At 36.8% G+C, this 21,670-nt stretch overlaps 2 protein-coding genes across 2 annotated transcripts; both read left to right on the top strand.

Annotated features, from left to right (window-relative positions):
• The first annotated feature begins 670 nt into the window (after positions 1-670).
• lyrm9 (LYR motif containing 9) lies at positions 671-3,014 on the top strand. The gene is made up of 3 exons (XM_063017094.1): positions 671-1,005; positions 2,038-2,130; positions 2,767-3,014. The coding sequence occupies exons 1-3, from the start codon at positions 880-882 to the stop codon at positions 2,827-2,829; spliced, it is 282 nt and encodes a 93-aa protein (XP_062873164.1). The 5' UTR covers positions 671-879; the 3' UTR covers positions 2,830-3,014.
• Positions 3,015-8,069: 5,055 nt separating this feature from the next.
• On the top strand, positions 8,070-19,309 carry LOC134334796 (nitric oxide synthase, inducible-like). The gene is made up of 25 exons (XM_063017256.1): positions 8,070-8,126; positions 8,227-8,328; positions 8,659-8,798; positions 9,779-9,941; positions 10,018-10,109; positions 10,225-10,366; positions 10,448-10,587; positions 11,977-12,151; positions 12,246-12,347; positions 12,532-12,726; positions 13,379-13,464; positions 13,561-13,705; positions 13,799-13,903; positions 14,094-14,143; positions 14,216-14,390; positions 14,474-14,594; positions 15,156-15,234; positions 15,535-15,725; positions 15,822-15,985; positions 16,518-16,728; positions 16,892-16,979; positions 17,079-17,200; positions 17,311-17,459; positions 18,063-18,257; positions 19,239-19,309. Exons 1-25 carry the CDS (start codon positions 8,070-8,072, stop codon positions 19,275-19,277), a joined length of 3,228 nt encoding a protein of 1,075 aa, XP_062873326.1. The 3' UTR covers positions 19,278-19,309.
• Positions 19,310-21,670: the final 2,361 nt, after the last annotated feature.

Below are 21,670 nucleotides of genomic sequence, written 5' to 3'. Positions count from 1 at the left end.
TTATAAGCAACCATGTATAGAACAGTGTGAAAATGTTTTTTTTTATTGATGCAATAAGCTGGTGACTTCTTTGTGCTCATATTGTGCTTTGTTCTATTTTGACTGCACCCAACAAAATGTACATGGAACAGTGGTCCCTTCACAAATCAGGAAGAAACTATCATCTTATGCTGGGAGTAAATTTTCTAGATGGTCAGATGAATACAAAAACAAACAAACAAACAAACAAACAAAAACTAAATTTTTCTATGAGTAAAATGTGCTGGAACAGGGTGTTTACAGTCAAGCAATCTTCACATTGAAATGAGCTTACAGCCTGCTGTGTAGGAAATAAGTCCCTGCAGCTTAAACTTGACTGAAGTTGTTGCTGAATAAGAAAGTTTGTTACTATGAATTAGAAAAAAGCACAGGTAGTGGGCAGCTTATGGCAATTTAAAGCTAGCTTAAAGTATTATTTTCCAGTAGCCCATAAAAATTGGTCAACCTGGTAAACACATAAGTTTACATACTTGAGATTTATTTATACATGTATTATTTTTTCTGTCTAAAAGTAAGCGTTATAAATGACTTTTAGTTTGAAAACCACACTCCTGTTGTCAGACGTGGTCGCGGTTTTCTAAGATTTCAAAATACGTTAAATCCCAACGACACTTCAAAATGATGCAATCAGGAGCAGAACGTCATTTTATGTATCTTGTGTTTTAAACAAATCGAAAACAAATCTGCGATTTAGTTATTTATTCTGTGATCACTACTGATACAAGCAGTTTGCACGTTATTTTAGCTTAATTCAGCGCTGCTCTGTTTTGAAATCGAAAGTGCAGGTTTGTAGTTAAGGTCAGTAGTGTCCTGATTAGTTTAGTTAGTGAGAGAATAAGGATGCCACCACTTCCGGGTGCAGAATTTGTTAGGACACCGGTGCAGCTGTACCGCTATCTGCTGCGTTGCTGTCAAGTGCTGCCCACCCCGGCCATGCAGAACCACTACAGACACACTGTGCGACAGGTAGAGTCACAAAATATTAGGTTTAGAGTTCAAACAACACCATATACACATCCACTTGCTAGTTCATACTTATACAATTACTAATATGTATACATATACACTGGTGGCATGTTTGGCAGGGGGAAGGGGCTTTGGAGCCCTAGTGAACTTAAATAAAATGTACCAAACTTTACAGACAGTAGTAACCAGAGGTGAGGATAGAATTTGGGTCTCTGAAGCTGTTCAGGGCGCCACTGGTTGCGTTATTATGCCTCTTAGCTGCATTGCTGGGATTTTAAACACCCTCGTCTTACTGTTGGATACTCCACCTACCAAAAGTAATATCTAACATGTATATTAATGATGGTGTGTTTTTGGGTTTGAGGTCTGGTGATTTTATATAATTAACATTTTAGACATCAAACCATTCAATGTGACATCATGCCCTGTGGATAGGGGACATTGTCATCATCAGAGTCTTTTTTCTTACTACATTGGAAGCATCTACACTTGTTAACTTTCTCCACAATTTTTTTCCTTTAATTTGATAATAACTGTCTTTATGTGCCAAATACCTGTACACAATTTTTGTCTGCTGTACTTTAACGTGAGACTGAAAGAGACCCAGAAGTTGTGTCATGTAAGATATGTAGTTCTTTTAAAACATGTGCATGACATGGTGACTTCTGACTAAATGCTTATGAAACTTTTCTGACGTTCTACCAAAAGTATTCAGCACCAGTAGGTCAATAAGCCGTACCAGATGTGTAATAAATTGGCCAGCAAGTCATGACAGCACCACACGAAATACCATGTCAGTGTCAGTACTGTGTTAATGTGATAAAAGAGCCAAAGCCTTTTTATATATAAGATAACACTTTATTGATCCCGAAGGAAATTGCAGTGTCACAGTACTTTACACAAGGGAAGACAGACATTATTCAACACATTTAGACATGGTTTTTCGACATGTATGTCATGCTCCAATTATATGGTTTTTGTTGTCATATAAAACATGTATGTGACATGTAAAATCTCTCTGTTCCTCTACAGAGTTTCAACAGCCACACCGATGAGGATGACCCAGAAAGAATTCATATGATCATCCAGCGGGCTATTTCTGATGCTGACTGGATCTTAGATAAGGTACACAAAACTGGACCTGCCAGGACAATCCGCAAATTCAGTCTTTAGATTCATGATAAAAATTGCTTGTATCTATCAAAAAATTATTCAGTTTCTGTTTACTAAGGCTTCTTCTTCTTACTGTATTAATACCTCTTAATGTGTGGGGTTTTGAATATTTCCGATTTCTTTCTGTAGAAAGAAATAAACCTGCATAGTGGACGATTGTCATTTATTCATTAATTTGCATCATAATTACATCAGCTGTTAAACAAACATCAGCAACAACAGTTAATCTCAGTGGCTTTAAATAACATATACAGCATTATAAATGTCCGATACATTTTGGCATAGTTTTGGAAGCATAGAACATTTTATCAGTAATTCTTTTAATTTTACTTACTGCTTCATCTTGTTCAAGGTTAAAGTGGGTCAAGTACTACCCAGATACACTTGCCTCAAGGCAGGAGTACACTTTAGACAAGGTGCCAATCTATTGTGGGGCCTCACAATTATGCTTTTACTTTCACTTTGTGCCAGTTGTAAATTAAAATGACATTGTGGCATGATTTAAGTATTCAGTTGGTCACATACAATACATCTACAGGTGGTAAGTTAGTCTTGGACTAACTAATGAGTTTTTGTCCTATTTTGCAGTATACCAAAAAGGGTGTTTCCAGTCAAGATGAAAAAGGAAAGAACAGCTCTGATAAACAGTGATGCCAAATTGGATACTAGATGGCTTTGATTCCCCTGGTAGAAGATTCTGTGCTATTTATTATATTGATTATAGGCTTGTTCTCCAAGGTAATAATGTTAACTTGGTGTTTATTAGACATACTACTTACTGTGCATCTATACATTTGTCCATAATTTCATGGGGTTTTATCAAAGTTTTTTTTTTCAAGCGTTTTATTAAACCTTCCTGTAATGATTCATTTGTCTGGTTGTGTCATGAGCTTTACTTTATAAACAGTAACGTAAAAAGTGTAAAAGAGCTAACTGTATCACCTTGATAACATATATTAGGAAATATATATACAGTGTATCACAAAAGTGAGTACACCCCTCACATTTCTGCAGATATTTAAGTATATCTTTTCATGGGACAACACTGACAAAATGACACTTTGACACAATGAAAAGTAGTCTGTGTGCAGCTTATATAACAGTGTAAATTTATTCTTCCCTCAAAATAACTCAATATACAGCCATTAATGTCTAAACCACCGGCAACAAAAGTGAGTACACCCCTAAGAGACTACACCCCTAAATGTCCAAATTGAGCACTGCTTGTCATTTTCCCTCCAAAATGTCATGTGATTTGTTAGTGTTACTAGGTCTCAGGTGTGCATAGGGAGCAGGTGTGTTCAATTTAGTAATACAGCTCTCACACTCTCTCATACTGGTCACTGAAAGTTCCAACATGGCACCTCATGGCAAAGAACTCTCTGAGGATCTTAAAAGACGAATTGTTGCGCTACATGAAGATGGCCAAGGCTACAAGAAGATTGCCAACACCCTGAAACTGAGCTGCAGCACAGTGGCCAAGATCATCCAGCGTTTTAAAAGAGCAGGGTCCACTCAGAACAGACCTCGCGTTGGTCGTCCAAAGAAGCTGAGTGCACGTGCTCAGCGTCACATCCAACTGCTGTCTTTGAAAGATAGGCGCAGGAGTGCTGTCAGCATTGCTGCAGAGTTTGAAAAGGTGGGGGGTCAGCCTGTCAGTGCTCGGACCATACGCCGCACACTACATCAAATTGGTCTGCATGGCTGTCACCCCAGAAGGAAGCCTCTTCTGAAGTCTCTACACAAGAAAGCCCGCAAACAGTTTGCTGAAGACATGTCAACAAAGGACATGTATTACTGGAACCATGTCCTATGGTCTGATGAGACCAAGATTAATTTGTTTGGTTCAGATGGTCTCAAGCATGTGTGGCGGCAATCAGGTGAGGAGTACAAAGATAAGTGTGTCATGCCTACAGTCAAGCATGGTGGTGGGAATGCCATGGTCTGGGGCTGCATGAGTGCAGCAGGTGTTGGGAAGTTACATTTCATTGAGGGACACATGAACTCCAATATGTACTGTGAAATACTGAAGCAGAGCATGATCCCCTCCCTCCGGAAACTGGGTCGCAGGGCAGTGTTCCAGCATGATAATGACCCCAAACACACCTCTAAGACGACCACTGCTTTATTGAAGAGGCTGAGGGTAAAGGTGATGGACTGGCCAAGCATGTCTCCAGACCTAAACCCAATAGAACATCTTTGGGGCATCCTCAAGTGGAAGGTGGAGGAGCGCAAAGTCTTGAATATCCGCCAGCTCCGTGATGTCGTCATGGAGGAGTGGAAAAGCATTCCAGTGGCAACCTGTGAAGCTCTGGTAAACTCCATGCCCAGGAGAGTTAAGGCAGTTCTGGGAAATAATGGTGGCCACACAAAATATTGACACTTCAGGAACTTTCACTAAGGGGTGTACTCACTTTTGTTGCCGGTGGTTTAGACATTAATGGCTGTATATTGAGTTATTTTGAGGGAAGAATAAATTTACACTGTTATATAAGCTGCACACAGACTACTTTTCATTGTGTCAAAGTGTCATTTTGTCAGTGTTGTCCCATGAAAAGATATACTTAAAAATCTGCAGAAATGTGAGGGGTGTACTCACTTTTGTGATACACTGTATATGTACAGTGTATCACAAAAGTGAGTACACCCCTCACATTTCTGCAAATATTTCATTATATCTTTTCATGGGACAACACTATAGACATGAAACTTGGATATAACTTAGAGTAGTCAGTGTACAGCTTGTATAGCAGTGTAGATTTACTGTCTTCTGAAAATAACTCAACACACAGCCATTAATGTCTAAATGGCTGGCAACATAAGTGAGTACACCCCACAGTGAACATGTCCAAATTGTGCCCAAATGTGTTGTTGTCCCTCCCTGGTGTCATGTGTCAAGGTCCCAGGTGTAAATGGGGAGCAGGGCTGTTAAATTTGGTGTTTTGGGTACAATTCTCTCATACTGGCCACTGGATATTCAACATGGCACCTCATGGCAAAGAACTCTCTGAGGATGTGAGAAATAGAATTGTTGCTCTCCACAAAGATGGCCTGGGCTATAAGAAGATTGCTAACACCCTGAAACTGAACTACAGCATGGTGGCCAAGGTCATACAGCGGTTTTCCAGGACAGGTTCCACTCGGAACAGGCTTCGCCAGGGTCGACCAAAGAAGTTGAGTCCACGTGTTCGGCGTCATATCCAGAGGTTGGCTTTAAAAAATAGACACATGAGTGCTGCCAGCATTGCTGCAGAGGTTGAAGACGTGGGAGGTCAGCCTGTCAGTGCTCAGACCATACGCCGCACACTGCATCAACTCGGTCTGCATGGTCGTCATCCCAGAAGGAAGCTGACGCACAAGAAAGCCCGCAAACAGTTCGCTGAAGACAAGCAGTCCAAGAACATGGATTACTGGAATGCCCTGTGGTCTGACGAGACCAAGATAAACTTGTTTGGCTCAGACGGTGTCCAGCATGTGTGGCGGCGCCCTGGTGAGAAGTACCAAGACAACTGTATCTTGCCTACAGTCAAGCATGGTGGTGGTAGCATCATGGTCTTGGGCTGCATGAGTGTTGCTGGCACTGGGGAGCTGCAGTTCATTGAGGGAAACATGAATTCCAACATGTACTGTGACATTCTGAAACAGAGCATGATCCCCTCCCTTCGAAAACTGGGCCTCATGGCAGTTTTCCAACAGGAAAACGACCCCAAACACAACCTCCAAGATGACAACTGCCTTGCTGAGGAAGCTGAAGGTAAAGGTGATGGACTAAACCCAATTGAGCACTTGTGGCGCATCCTCAAGTGGAAGGTGGAGGAGTTCAAGGTGTCTAACATCCACCAGCTCCGTGATGTCATCATGGAGGAGTGGAAGAGGATTCCAGTAGCAACCTGTGCAGCTCTGGTGAATTCCATGCCCAGGAGGGTTAAGGCAGTGACGGATAGTAATGGTGGTCACACAAAAGATTGACACTTTGGGCACAATTTGGACATGTTCACTGTGGGGTGTACTCACTTATGTTGCCAGCCATTTAGACATTAATGGCTGTGTGTTGAGTTATTTTCAGAAGACAGTAAATCTACACTGCTATACAGGCTGTACACTGACTACTCTAAGTTATATCCAAGTTTTATTTCTATAGTGTTGTCCCATGAAAAGATATAATGAAATATTTGCAGAAATGTGAGGGGTGTACTCACTTTTGTGATACACTGTATGTTAGGAAAGACATATTTGCAAACTATACTGTAATATCTAACATATATTTAATGATGGTGTGTATTTGGGTTTGAGGTCTGGTGATTTCATATGATTTACGTTATTTTTATAGACTTCAAACCATTCAATGTGACATCATGCCCTGTGGATAGGGGACATTGTCATCCTCAATGATACCACTCCCATCAGAAAAATTTTTCATCATATTAATTATCAGTCAGAATGACTATGAATCAGAAGCATCTACACGTTAGGTTTCTACACTATTTAGTTTCCTTTAATTTGATATGTGTATGTGTGTGACTGAAAGAAACCCAGAAGTTATGTGTGATGTAAGGTATGTAGTTCTTTTGAAACATGTGCATGACATGATGACTTCTGACTAAATGCTTATGAAACTTGCTTACATTCAAGCCTTGTCATCTTTGTACCAAATAAACTGAGATATTAAATTTTAGTTTGATGTGTTTTTTATATTTACGTTTAACAAAGCTAAGAAAGTACTGTGTGACAATTTTTACTTACTTATTCGAACAAAAGCTTGTTATTATAGCATTTACCAATATACCAATATTAAACTGGATCCAGTGATTAAGTCCAGTGATTCTGGGTGGTGCCTGATTCATTGTAATCTGACCACAGTAAGTAAATTACGGCCAGCTTTCTAAAGGCAATATTATTTTTATCTGATATATAAAATTGTTTTCAATTACAGATTATTTAATTTCTAGTTTTTTAAAACAGGATGCACATTACAATTTTGTCCCTGTTATAGAAAGGTTGCATCTGCAATCTGACAAAATGGATTATGATCTTAATGTCACAGTTAAAATGTTAAACTTTAATTTTAGAATTTTTTGAAGTTGTCTATTTTGGAATGTCTGTAAGCTTATTGGTCTAACATTCTGAGTGCTCTTGACCACTTGGTCCCTCCTCACCCCAAATTTAAGCCTTGTGTTTAGCATCTCAAGAGTTTAAGCCTTGAGTTTAGCATCTTCTGTTCTGGGAACCTGTAAAAACCAACAACAATTTAATGCTTATACTGCATCACAGAGAGAACAGAAGGTAAAAAAACTGTTGAATTACCACAAATTACTAGTGTTATTGTTTATGTTATTGGTATTAGAATATTCTTGTCTTATCCTTGTGTATTTTTGATATAGTTTAGGTAATATTTATTGTATGTCAATTAGTGATTTTTTAATTGTATTGCTGTTAAATTATTATTATCATTATTATTATTATGTTGTTGTTTAATGTCATGGGTTAAATCAGGTGGCACAGCAGGTAGGGTGGGTTGCAGAGCACCAGTGTCATTGGCACTTGGATTTATTTCTCACCTCCAGTCACTGGCTGTAAAGAGTTTTGCATGTTCTCCCTGTGTCCTTATAGGTTTTATGGTCTTTTATAGTCATTATGTTTCACCTTACAGAAACATGCAAAATGTGGACTGGCTGCTATAAATGAATGAGTGAATAAATAAATAAATAATAATATTAATAATAACAATATAGCAATACATATTATTATTAATATACTGTATATTAGTACTAGTAGTATTAGTATTTATTTGAATTAAAATGATTTATTTATTGTTATTGTATGTTATTTCTGCTGCCACTGTTATATTTATAATGAAGTTTTTTCTTTAAGTTTGAAAGTTTTCTACAGACATGGGGAAAAAACTTTGTCAAACTAAAAAGGAACTTCGGGAGACTAAGATAAATAAGGTATCATGAAGTATCTGCTAAAATAATTTAATAATTCAAATAACCTAAATGTAAAACAAAATAAAGTCAAGTGACTGTCAATGTGTTTGGTGGTGATTAGATCTCAGTGAACAGGGGTAGTCAGTGTCCTGTAGAGCTTCATGTGCACAATTTGCAGAACGGACTGAAATACAAGGATACACTTCATCACCAAGCTGTGAGGGTGAGTTTTATTACTACAACACCTGGAATATATGGAATCACTACACTTGGCGATATTTACCCAACTTTTTTAGCTTCAAAGCAAATCAACATATCTGAGATATGACACAAAACATTCTAGCTTTGTGACACATACCTCAAACAAATGATACACAAATAGTTTATTTAATTGCATATCTGTTTGTCCAAACCAAGTAGAAGAAGAAATGGAATCACATAATGTTGACACAATAAATGGAATAATCGGAATGGAATAATAATGGAATGGAAGAGTAGGTCAGTTAATGAAATGTTTTATTAGTAGTATTATTTTCCTTTTTTACTGTTGTAGAGTCAGTGCTGCAGACCCAAAGTTTGTCAGGGCTCCACAGTGAACCAGAAGTGTCTATGGTGTGCACCTCCTAGTTCCTCCAATGAACTACTAACACAGGCCATTGACTTTATCAACCAGTACTACAAATCCTTCAAAATGTAAGTATCATCTAAAAAGGTGCAAATGTACTTTTTGTTAGTCTGCTGTCAGTGTTACCTATAGGAATGGAGAAAAACAACATTTTAACATTGAAATCATTGTTAGTGGGCAAAAGTAATGGTAGAATGGAATTTATTTGCAATTGCAAAATGACAACAATTAATCTTAGGTATTTGTGGTCCACCTGCTTATTTTTAAACCTTTCTAACTGAGAAACTCTTGGGAATAGACTCTTCTTTTAATTTAGTTTAGAGTTTAGATGTTATTGCCACACACATTGCCATAAAGTGTTTAAAATGATTTAAAATACATATATCCACCTTTGATGTACAGATTGGGCTAGACCTTTTCCTGCTTGAAACACTGAACCCATTTAATCAACACAAATCACAGATGAACTCATTTGTATTCATTATTTAACACAGCTCTGAAACTGAAGAGCATTTAGCCCTGATTAATGAGGTCGCTTGAGAGATCGTTCCTGTTTCAGCGTGGCTCTGTCCCTGTGCTGAAAGCAAGGTCCACAAATACATAGCTTGATGAGTTTAGTGTTGTGGAACTCCAGAAGCATGCACAGAGCCTTTGAACCCATTGAACACTTTTGGGTTAAACTGGTGCAATGACTGCAGGCCAGACCTATTCACCATCAAGGCCTGACCTCACAAATGCTCTTCAGTGCACATGCACCTGCTAAAATAATCTGAAAAGCCTTTCCAGAAACATGGAGGCTGTTACTGCTGCACACAGAGGTGTGAGGTAGGGGGTATAGAGGAGCAATCATATATTCATTTCCATGGCGTTCAAAGCTTAAGGTCAGGTGTCCTCATACTTTGTGCCATATAGTGTGTTTTTATTTTATCATTTACTCACTACACTCATTTCCACTTGGCTTTTAAAAGGGATTATAATTGAAACACAGCCTATTTAATCAGCTCAATTGCAATGGATGTAACTCATTTGTATTCATTATTTAACACAGCTCCAACACTGAGGAGCATTTAGCCCGGATTAATGAGGTGGCTCGAGAGATTGATACTACAGGAACTTATCAGCTCACCTCAGAGGAACTGGCATTCGGAACCAGACAGGCATGGAGGAATGCACCCAGATGCATTGGCAGGATCCAGTGGTCAAATTTACAGGTTTTGCAGACTCATATTAAGATTTGACCATGATTTAAATCCTGTGCAATCATAAGATTTTTTTTCTTCTATGCAGGTGTTTGATGCACGCAAATGCCTGACAGCAGAAGACATGTTCCAGTTTTTGTGTGCTCATTTTAAGTTTGCATCAAATGGGGGCAACGTGAGGTACTTAGGTTGACTTGCCAGGGTTCTCAAAATTCCTCTTGACATTCCTGCTCATTGTAGTGATACTTTGTTGTTATAATTGTTGGTCATGATGATTCAGATTTTTGCTTTACAGGGCAGCCATTACGATTTTTCCTCAACGAACTGATGGCAAGCATGATTTCCGTATTTGGAACAGTCAGCTCATAAGATATGCTGGCTATCAGATGAAAGATGGCAGTGTAGTAGGAGACCCTGCTAATGTGGAATTTACACAGGTACCCACAAGTCACAGTTGAACTAATGTTTTTGGGTTTTTGTCACCTATGTTAATTTCATCTTCTGTACGTTCCTGTCAGATTTGTATCCGGCTTGGATGGACACCAAAGTACGGCCTTTTTGATGTGCTGCCACTAGTCCTGCAAGCTAATGGGGAAGATCCTGATCTGTTTGAAATTCCAGCAGAGTTGGTGTTAGAGGTTAAACTAGAACATCCTCAGTAAGTGGTTCTGGTTTTATTTCCAGATTTTGGTAAAATTTTAGTATAGTTAGGTAATAATTACTTTTTACTGTGGCTTCATTTATAATTACTTACTTTTAACCAGACCAGGTGAAATGTCAAGGCCTTTCAACATAGTACACATAACCACTAAAATGCACATGTGAAAAATCTGACATAAACTTAACATGCAAAAACCCACCAAAAATGTGACAAATCTGTAAGACTGAGAACCGCTTCTGTTTGGTCTGTTTTGTCTACATAGACCTAAAATTCATTGAAGTGCATAAGCGCTCTCATGTAGCTTACATTGCTACTTAAAGTTGTAGTGAAGTCCCAGTAAGTCTCCTGCCTCTAAAAACAAACAAAAAATCCTTTAAATGAACAAACACTTCATACATAAAGAATAGAGTTAAGTAGCAAAGCCTTCAGTCCTTTATTCAAACCAGTCACTTAGTCACAATCTTTTCTTCAGGACAGATTTACCAGTGAGGCTTGTTTTAATATGTGCAAGACATTGCTTTATTAAGCACTAGATTTGGCTTCAGATTTAATCTAATAGAAGGGCATTAGGCTTTGATTTAATAAATGCATTAACTGAGTGAAACCTCCTGGATTCTGTGCTAGTGATAGTGGAAAAACTCCAAAACACCCATCTGCTGTGTGTAAATGAATGACTTACTCATTTATTAGCATGGGTGGGTTTTTTACACTGTGAAAAACTGTTTGAGCGAATAATCTAATAGTTTGAGAGTGTTTCATTCCACAGGACTGCAAAGAAGTCTATAACAGCAATAAAATATTTTTAAGTATTTAATAAAAGGCAAAGCTAAAAACCAATACTGAACACAGATGACCTGTCATGGTATGAGGAGTGTTAGTGACAGTAACATGGGTAATTTGTACGTCTAAGAGTAGAAGTCTTTGCTTACATTTGGCCTTTTGGTGTTTATTAGGGTTAGGGTCAGGGGTCTGTGCAGACCACTAAAGTTCTTAACTCTAACTAATTCTTTAGGGACCTTAATTAAAGAGCTTAAAGAGCCTATTTCAAACACAAAGTCGGAAGTGTTTGTTTAACACAATTGGTTTTATACATGTTAGCAAAAAAAGTGGCCAAAACATCTAATTTCATGAATTGGCCAATACTTTAAGCCATATGGTGTGTATAACAGAACACATCCTGCGGTGTTGTAATTTACAAAGAGGACCCCACCTTTATAACTGATGTTAAGCAGTCATATCTGTTCATACTAATAAAGCAAAAATTATTTGCAATAATAATAACATGTATACAAAGTGTGCTGGTGTAAATTAAACATCAGGTGATAACATATTTACTTCTGTATTCTAGTTTTTGATTGAATGCTAATGTATTCTTTTGTTTATCAGGTATAAGTGGTTCAAAGATCTGAATCTGAAATGGTATGCTGTGCCTGCAGTATCCAACATGTTGCTTGAGATTGGTGGTCTGGAGTTTACAGCTTGCCCTTTTAACGGCTGGTATATGGGCACTGAGATTGGTGTGAGAAACTTGTGTGATTCTCAGCGCTACAACATTCTGGAGGTACTTCTGTTCTAGTAGTGTGGGATTGTACAAGCATTTGAATTTGCATTGTTATTTGAAGTGTTATAATTTGTTTATGTAATTTGTTAAACAGGATGTTGGTCGTTGTATGGGGCTGGAGACACACAGGTTGTCATCACTGTGGAAGGATGAGGCTCTGGTTGTCATCAATGTGGCTGTGATTTACAGTTTCCAGGTACAACATTCATGTTTGTGCATGGCTGATTGGATGTGGTTTTTTATATTTGGCTGATTATTTCTTGTGTGTTTAATGATAAAAGATCCTGGCATTCTAAGAACATATTGTAGGTATATTATCCAAAACAAAAAAAGAAATGTGTTTTGTCTGTGTTTTGTTTGTTTTGTTCTTTTCACTGCAGAAAAACAATGTGACGATCACAGACCACCACTCTGCTACAGAGTCCTTTATGAAGCACATGGAGACTGAACTACATCTACGTGGTGGCTGCCCTGCTGACTGGGTTTGGTTAGTGCCACCCATGTCTGGCTCTCTGACCCCTGTGTTTCACCAGGAGATGATCAGCTACATTCTCTCACCCTTTTACTACTACCAGGTTATACCTATTTGCATTACTATTATTATTATTATTAACAGTTACTATTATTATTATAACTAGATGGGGTGCTTGGGTGCTGCTGCGGTCTGGTATGCTAGCTTATCAGCAATACAGTAAAAGATAGTTTACTAATAAATATTTATTTGCAAGTTGCCTTAGGTTTTGCAATTGCAATGCAGCATTAGAACCACATGACTAGCTTAATATCACATAACCACGAATTAAACCATAAACCTGGCTTATTTGTAAACAATAATGGCTAAATTAAAATAAACTTTAAGTTAGGAATTTATAGACATGTTATACAAAAATATGTTTGCCTGAAATGTTACTGATTGACCAAATATCTTCCCATAGACTTTCATTACAAGTGCATTTCAAGTAAATATTTTTTTTTGCTTGTAGTATTTGTACACAAGCTACAGAAGCAGTAGTTATATACTGGTTGAAATTCTGAAGACATGTTCAAGTAAATCTGCAGTGGATTTGTTAACAAACATATGGCTTCATTTGTGCGGTTGTTTAAATGCTTCCATTTCATGAGCTTTATTGTGAAATAGCGTAACCATCAGTATTAGTATAATTTAAGCAAAAAATGATATGTGTAAATAAATGTTTAACTTGCATTATTTTGTTATTTTGTTTAAAGCCTGATCCCTGGTTATCACATGTGTGGAAAGATGAGAACAGAGGCCTGAAGAAGCGAAGACTCATCAGTTTTAAAGGTTTGATATGGTAAGTGAGTTATTTCTAGGAAAAGGTTTGAGTGTCTATCTATTCTATCTAAGCTATATATACTTGTATTATAAATGGTTAATGTTTTAAATACAGGGCAGTGATCTTCTCTCAAACCCTTACACAATTCACCTCGGGAAAAAGAGTGCCTTGTACCATTCTGTATGCTACTGAAACAGGAAAATCACAAACTTTTGCCAAGAAGCTGAAGTCAATATTCAGTTCTGCTTTCAACCCCAGGGTAAAGACACGTTTTGAATCTGAAATTTAACTTTAAATCAAACTGTGGCATATACTGACTAAGCTTTGCTTTTTCTGTATATTTATTTTATAGCTACTTTGCATGGAGGACTACAACTTCCATGAGCTTGAGAGAGAGTGCCTCCTAATGCTGGTTACAAGTACATTTGGCAATGGAGACCCTCCTACAAATGGACAGGTATATGCTCTATAATGTAGGAACACTGCCTCACACAGTAATTCACTTGGTTATCATATTATCATGGTATTATTAATAAGAGGTGGACTATATTGTATATATATATACTATATATATATATATATATACAGTATATATCATATTGTGACTGGAAAACATTGTTTTAATAAAGATTTTCCCTCTTTTTAAGACATTTAAGGATCTCCTTTTTAGGACGGCAACCCTCAGAAACAAAGTCAGGTTAGTACACTAAAATACATACAGTATGTGAGGAAAGTTGTTTTTAAATAACATCAGTTTTTTATTATACAGATACAGTGTATTTGGCCTTGGCTCTCGTGTGTACCCTCAGTTTTGTGCATTTGCTCATGCTGTGGATAATAAGTTTGCGGAGCTGGGAGCCAAATGTCTGACCGCCATAGGAGAAGGAGACGAGCTGAACGGTCAAGACGACGCTTTTTCGGCTTGGGCTCGCACTTCATTTAAAGTTGGTAAAAATAAGGCAGGATCATATTTTAGTAGCACCTAAATTTGGCTTTTATTAAAAGTACACTTTGTTTCCTCATTTAGGCTGCATGTAAGGAGTTTTGTATTAAGGACCAGGTTTTAGGAGGTGAGAGTCGATCAGACAGCTGGGACTCTCTGAGACACCGAGTGAAGCCTGACGGTGGTACTCTAGACCGCATCACAGGTAACGTACAGGTCAAAAAGTATCTCAGAGGAGGAGGAAGCATTTGTTTTAGACAATGGAATAGTCAGTAATTGGTGAGGCTGATGCGTACTGTCTTTGTTCTTTAAGAATTTTACATGAACCTAGTGGCCACATCCTGCATGCCTTAAGTCGGGTGTGTTTCTAACTTTAGGGATATAAAATGCAATATAGTTGTGAGAAAAAATTAGGACATACTGCTAGGTACTTTCTTTCTTTATTTCTTTCTTCATTTATTTATACAGGAAAATTTGTACTCATTCTTATATTATGTGGAATCTCATTCCAAACTTTGGTGTATGTACTCACACTGCTCACACTGCTCAAATCAAGTATCTCTTTTGGGCTCATTCAAAACATTACTTCTAATTAAAAACAAATTGGCCAAATATATGCATTATTTTGATCTAATAATTTAATGATTTCCTTTTTAAATAATTTCAAAATACTTTAAAATACATTTTTAGGAATACTCTACAATTCTTTACTAAAGAGGCCTCCAGTCTGTCCTACAACATACAGATATCTTGCCTGTCCTTTCAGCTCTTTCAGCACTCCACTCCAAAACTGTGATCCCAATGAAGCTGAAAAGAAGAAAACATCTACAAAGATCAGGATCAAGGTTTTCAAACCTGAAACACGATTTCACTTACATTCTGTACATTTGGGAAAAAAAAATTATATATACACTCCTGAGCAAAAAATGTTTTATTAAAAATTTTAATACTTTTAACAACAAATTGTTGGTCAAAAATAAACAAAAACTAAGAAAATGCACTTCTGTGACCAGTGTCACCCTTTAATGTTTTAAGATAAGTGCAATTTTGGGTTTGGTCCATTTTATTTTTGCCCAGTGTGTATAATAAATATATTTTATATAGATAATTTCCTGTTTGCTTTGCCATTGCTGCCTTGTTTTCAGACACAGCACTATACTGGTAGAACTAGAGTTGGATGGTGGAAAAGATCTCTTAAGTTATGAACCAGGGGACCATGTGGGTGTTTTCCCAGGGAATTCCCCTGAACTAGTCACTGGTATTCTGAAGCATCTTCCTAATGCCCCGGCCACCAATCAAAGTGTCCGACTTGAGTATCTTCCTGACTCTGAGTCTGGTAATAACTCATTCATCTATAATGTTAACATTTTTCAGGAACTTAAATGGTGTCTGTGGATGGATCTTTAATATCTGTTACCATACATAGCAGGAGGTGAAGGATGGCAGACAGATTTTCGTATTCCACCGTGCCCTCTGGCCAAGGCTCTCACATACCTGCTGGATATAACCACTCCACCTTCTCAAAGCTTTCTGCATAAACTCTCACAAATAACTAAGGACAAAAATGACAGACGACGCCTGCTAACACTTGCAAGTGTAAGTCTTTCAGATTAATAATGGTATAATAATCCTATATGTCGCAATATAATTACATAGAGTGATTTGTTTTTTTGTGACGAGGTGAACTAATTAAAAATGAATTTATATAATAACTGCATAAGTGATGTATAATTGTTATATATATATATATAAGTGTTGTTATGTGTGCATTGTTATAAGTTTTGGATAAATACTGGTCGTTTTGTTCCAAATGTTAGCAATATACAGTGGATTCACAAAGTATTCAGACCGCTTGACTCTTGCTTACTTTTTTTTGTTGCAGATTTAAAATGATATGAAAACGTCTTATTTTTTTTCAAAAATAAATAAAAACTCCAAAACTAAAATCAAGGAGTCTGTCAGTACTTTCTATATCCACTGTATATGGCTGAAACACGTAACCCCAGTAATTAGGAGGGTAGTTTAGGATAGTGTAGGTTGCAGTGGTTTTAGTTACATATTTACAGTACTTACAGTAATCAATGCTTTCTTTTTATAATTACATGTTTAATAAATCATATTACTGCAGGACTTGACGTGTTACTCAGAATGGAAAGCATTTCACAGGCCCAATTTCCTGGAGGTTTTCAGGGAGTTCCCTTCTCTAGAACTTTCTTCCTCCTTCCTTCTCAGTCAGTTACCCTTGTTGAAGCCTCGTCTTTATTCGGTCAGCTCGTCTCTAGATCTGCACCCTGATGAGATTCACCTCACTGTGTCTGTTGTCAGCTATCACACCCAGGGTAAAAAATCCACATGCAGTTACCACACCTTATTCAACAATTAACCTATACACAATCACTGGTATTTAATTCTGAAAATAGGCTGTAAATAACCACACTGAAAAACCAGTATAACTGTCAAGCTTTAACAGTAATAACAGATTGCTTTTGTTTAATGCACTAGATGGAAAAGGTCCTCTGCATCATGGTGTCTGCAGCACATGGCTTAACACCCTTAAAGAGGGACAAACAATGCCCTGCTTCATTCAAGGGTATTTATTTTAGAGCAGATTTTTCCTAGTCTTTTTAAAATGATATTTAACATTTTGAGAGAACATTTTCATTGACTGGTTTTCTTTTGGTGATGTCAGATCCAATGGGTTTCACTTAACATCAGATCCCAGTTCTCCCACAATCCTTATCGGAGCAGGAAGTGGCATCGCCCCCTTTCGTAGCTTCTGGCAACAGCGCTTTCATGATATGAAAAAGACAGGTACTAAAAACTACTCACATTAGACAATAATAAAAAAACAATTACAACAAATGCTGTTCATTGGTTACACTGTACTGGCTATTTAAGGTTATGTCAATTTGCTTTTAAAGGTCTGAAAAAGAGCCAAATGATGCTGGTGTTCGGATGTCATAGTGCAGATACAGATCATTTGTATAAAGATGAGACTTTTGAAATGAAAGAAAATGGCACTCTAAAGAGTATTACTCCAGCGTACTCTCACCAGGCTGGTCACCCCAAGGTACACCCCCAAGGCTCTCACTAATCTCACGTTCCCTACAAAATGAAATACTTAAAATTATAATATACAATCCCTATTTATCAATGTTTTGTAAAGTGAATTATTTAATACAGAAATAATTACACAAGAATGACTTCTAATGTTTTGACAGGCCAGTCTGATTGTATTCTGTAAACAAACATATTTTAAATTTGATGCATGCAACAAACTCAAAGTTAGGACAGCAGCAAAATGTGAGTGAAAATTGGACATGGCTCACTACTTTGTGCCAAACTCCTGGAGATAATTGTCAATTAATTCAAAAAGAACATTTCCTCATTCAAGGTTGCAAATAATTTAGATCTTTCACCATCTACCATACACAACATTGTGAAAAGATTCAGGGAATCCAAAGAAATCTCAGTCCATGTAAGGCAAGTCCTGAAATCACTGTTGAATGTGTGAGCTCTACAAACCCTCAGACGACACTGCATAAGACACATACATACAACAAACTGTGCTGTACGAACAGTTATCTTTAATGGTACATATTGTCATATATCTTCTTTGCTGTGATTGTAAAGTGTTCTTAAGCATTACTTTTCCATTGTTCTTCTAACCCAGGTGTACGTTCAGGATGTTCTGAAGAGACAGCTAAGTGAGGAGGTTTGGAAGGTTCTGTACCAGAGCACTGGGCAGTTATATGTATGCGGTGGTGTGAACATGGCCCGAGATGTGGCACAGACAATACAGGAGATCCTGGTTAAGCATTTGGGCATAACACTCACACAGGCTGAAGAATATCTGGAGCAACTAAAGGTAAATAAATACTCATGTCTAATTATAAGACCCCGATGTATTGATTTGCTTCCTTTAACCAACAGTCTTGAAAGTGTATTCCAATAAAAGAGGAGAAAAACAGATATAAAACCAAAGTGCAGATCTTTATTAGGACTTCAGGGAAATGGCAACCATGAAGAAATATCTAGAATTTTAGCTGAATTAAAAGAATTATTTATGTCACTATGCATAATGGTGTGACAGCAGATTTTTTTCAGTTCCTTTTTTACAGTTCCTTTAAAAGAATTGCTTTTTTGTGACACTGAGTAATCTTATATTTTAAATGTATTTGTTTCTTTATAATGATTATAAACTTGCTGTTGTTTTTATTAGAAATGAAATCAGTTATTTTAACATTATCAAAACACATCTAAAAAAGAGGGTTAAATAAAACCAATAAAAATGAATTTTTCTTTGCATAAATGTTATCAGTCCAATATCCATATATGAGGTGTTAATATAAACACACAAGGTTTTGTCAATTACATCTTAATGCATCTGAAAACAATCTATGAAACTAGATAAGCCCTATCATGTGCATGTCTCATGTGCAGCTTGTGTAAGTTGTTTTCAAGAAACTAGCCATAATTTTCTTTATTTTTAAATCTGTCAACTAGGCTACAATTAATCACATACCATGTTAATAAGGAGCCACAAAACATAAACAAACATCTTTTAATGCACAGTTTCTTTTCTTTGCTTAGGTGGGTGCGGACCAAATTATATAACATGTTTTATGAAAGAAAAACAAATGTATTAAATAACCATGTATAGACTATTTTACTAAAGGTTACTAAGGACAAAAAAAACATAGAAACTGTTTACATAATTATAATTACATAATATAGTTTCTAATAATGAAAAGATAAAAAATCTTTTGTATTTTATATTGTGTGTGATTTGATTGATGGAATGAGTTTAGTGCTTCTGATTTAACATATGTAATATTTTTGTTTTTAGGCTGAGAAGAGATACCATGAAGACATATTTGGAGACTAACTCCTGAAAACTAAATATAGATCTTGAGGGGATCAGTGACTGTGTACAGTGCTTTTGTTGATTTGTCTTTAAAATTCTTGAAACATTTTTGTAGTCAGTTAGAAGTCTTGTTCTTTTGTTTTAGGGATTTTCACACACTCTTTAAAGAACACTAACATATTTCTGGGCATGTTTAAGACTTAAAGTCAAGGAACTCTAAGTGCCACTTTTAAAGCTTAACTTTGCATTTCTTGAAGTAGTTAATGGGTTTTGAGGTCTGCTTTGAATTATTGTTCTGTTTTAGGAGCAACCCCTTTTAGTTTTAGTATCTTGGCTGTGTTGCATTTGCTTCCAAAGCTAACAAATATTAAGTGAAATTTATTCAGTGCTGCCTTGCAATGTTCCTGTGCCATTGCCTGCTAAAAGTCTTGACGCAATTATATATTCAGATAGCTAAACTTCCTGCAGACACTTTGCTGTCATATGGGGGTTTTGTTTTTCCTTTCCAAGATCTACCAATTGTGTAATAGCAGTTTGCTTTAGATCCTCCATCATTTACTTTTTGCACGCGACACCATTAAGATTTCAAGAGTTAGAGAATGAAATTGTTATCAGCTAAAAATTTTTTATTGACAATTATTGAACATCCTATCAGGTTGTAAGTCAATGTTGGCATAAAAAGTTTATATCCTTAAGGTTATACAAATTACCAAGTTACAAATATTTTGTTTACATTTTCAGTAGGATTGCTCTGTGTATTTTCTGTATAGGGAACAAAATCTGTCTCTGTTTGCTTTGTTGGGAATGTCGATATTGATTATACTTGTCGTGCTTTCTAATCAGATTAGAGGCCTCTACTTTAGATGGTTCTTATTAAGAGCGTTTAACTACTTTTGTGTGCCTTGTTTCATCTAGAAATGAAAGAACTAGGATGACTGGATTTGATTTAATTTCATACAACTGAAACTAACCCACCCTTAAGAATTTAATTTATGCTAATGTGCAGTTGTAAGACCATGATGGTTTTTGTGCAAAATAATTTGTAAAATATTGTTCATATTGTTCAGTATACTGATCAGCCTTAACATTAAAACCACCTCCTTGTTTCTACACTCACTGTCCATTTTATCAGCTTCACTTAACATATAGAAGCACTTTGTAGTTCTACAATTACTGACTGTAGTCCATCTGTTTCTCTACATACTTTTTTAACCTGCGTTCACCCTGTTCTTCAATGGTCACAGAGTAGGTATAATTTAGGTGGTGGATCATTCTCAGCACTGCAGTGACACTGACATGGTGGTGGTGTGTTAGTGTGTGTTGTGCTGGTATGAGTGGATCAGACACAGCAGCGCTGCTGGAGTTTTTAAATACTGTGTCCACTCACTGTCCACTCTATTAGACACTCCTACCTTGTTGGTCCACCTTGTAGATGTAAAGTCAGAGAAGATCGCTCATCTATTGCTGCTGTTTAAGTTGGACATCTTCTAGACCTTCATCAGTTGTCACAGGACGCTGGCCACAGGGCGCTGTTGGCTGGATATATTTTTGGTTGGTGGACTATTCTCAGTCCAGCAGTGACAGTGAGGTGTTTAAAAACTCCATCTGTGTTGCTGTCTTATCCACTCATACCAGCACAACACACACTAACACACTAACACACCACCACCATGTCAGTGTTACTGCAGTGCTGAGAATGATCCACCACCTAAATAATACCTGCTCTGTAGTGGTCCTGGGAGAGTCCTGACTATTGAAGAACAGCATGAAAGGGGGCTAACAAAGCATGCAGAGAAACAGATGGACTACAGTCAGTAATTGTAAAACTACAATGTGCTTCTATATGGAAAGTGGAGCTGATAAATTGGACAGTGAGTGTAGAAAGGAGGTGGTTTTAATGTTATGGCTGATTGGTATATAAATGTTGGAAAAATGTCCTTATTCATAAAATTACTATGTATGCAAATTAAAAGCACCACCAGGTACATGGCTTGTGTGTAATTATATTAAAATCTAATTTAATGTCTTCAAAAATGTTTTTACAAATGAGTTAAAAATGTATCTTCAGAAATAAGGACTAAACGTTTTATTAGTAGACTTCCATCTGTATGTAATTTTTCTGGTTATGAAAATGGCTGATTTACAGTAAGAGGAACAAAAGTAGAGGAAAAACTTGTTTTGTAGTTTTGTAGAGGAAGCAAAAGTAAAATAGTTTTTTATAAAATAACTATGTGTAACTATGAATGAAAACTATGAATAGTAACTCCCTCTGGATATAACAGTTTCTATGTTTTTGTCCTTAGTAACAATTAGTAAAATTGTCTATACATGGTGACTGGAAAACTTTTGTTTCTCTTTCACAAAACATGTTATATAATTTGGTCCGCACCCACCTAAGCAAATAAAAGATGAAG

Source organism: Trichomycterus rosablanca, chromosome 20 (assembly GCF_030014385.1).
Source record: "Trichomycterus rosablanca isolate fTriRos1 chromosome 20, fTriRos1.hap1, whole genome shotgun sequence".
NCBI classification, from domain to species: Eukaryota; Metazoa; Chordata; class Actinopteri; order Siluriformes; family Trichomycteridae; genus Trichomycterus; species Trichomycterus rosablanca.
Note: the sequence above shows the minus strand (reverse complement) of the source record. Positions and strands in the feature narration are given on the sequence as shown.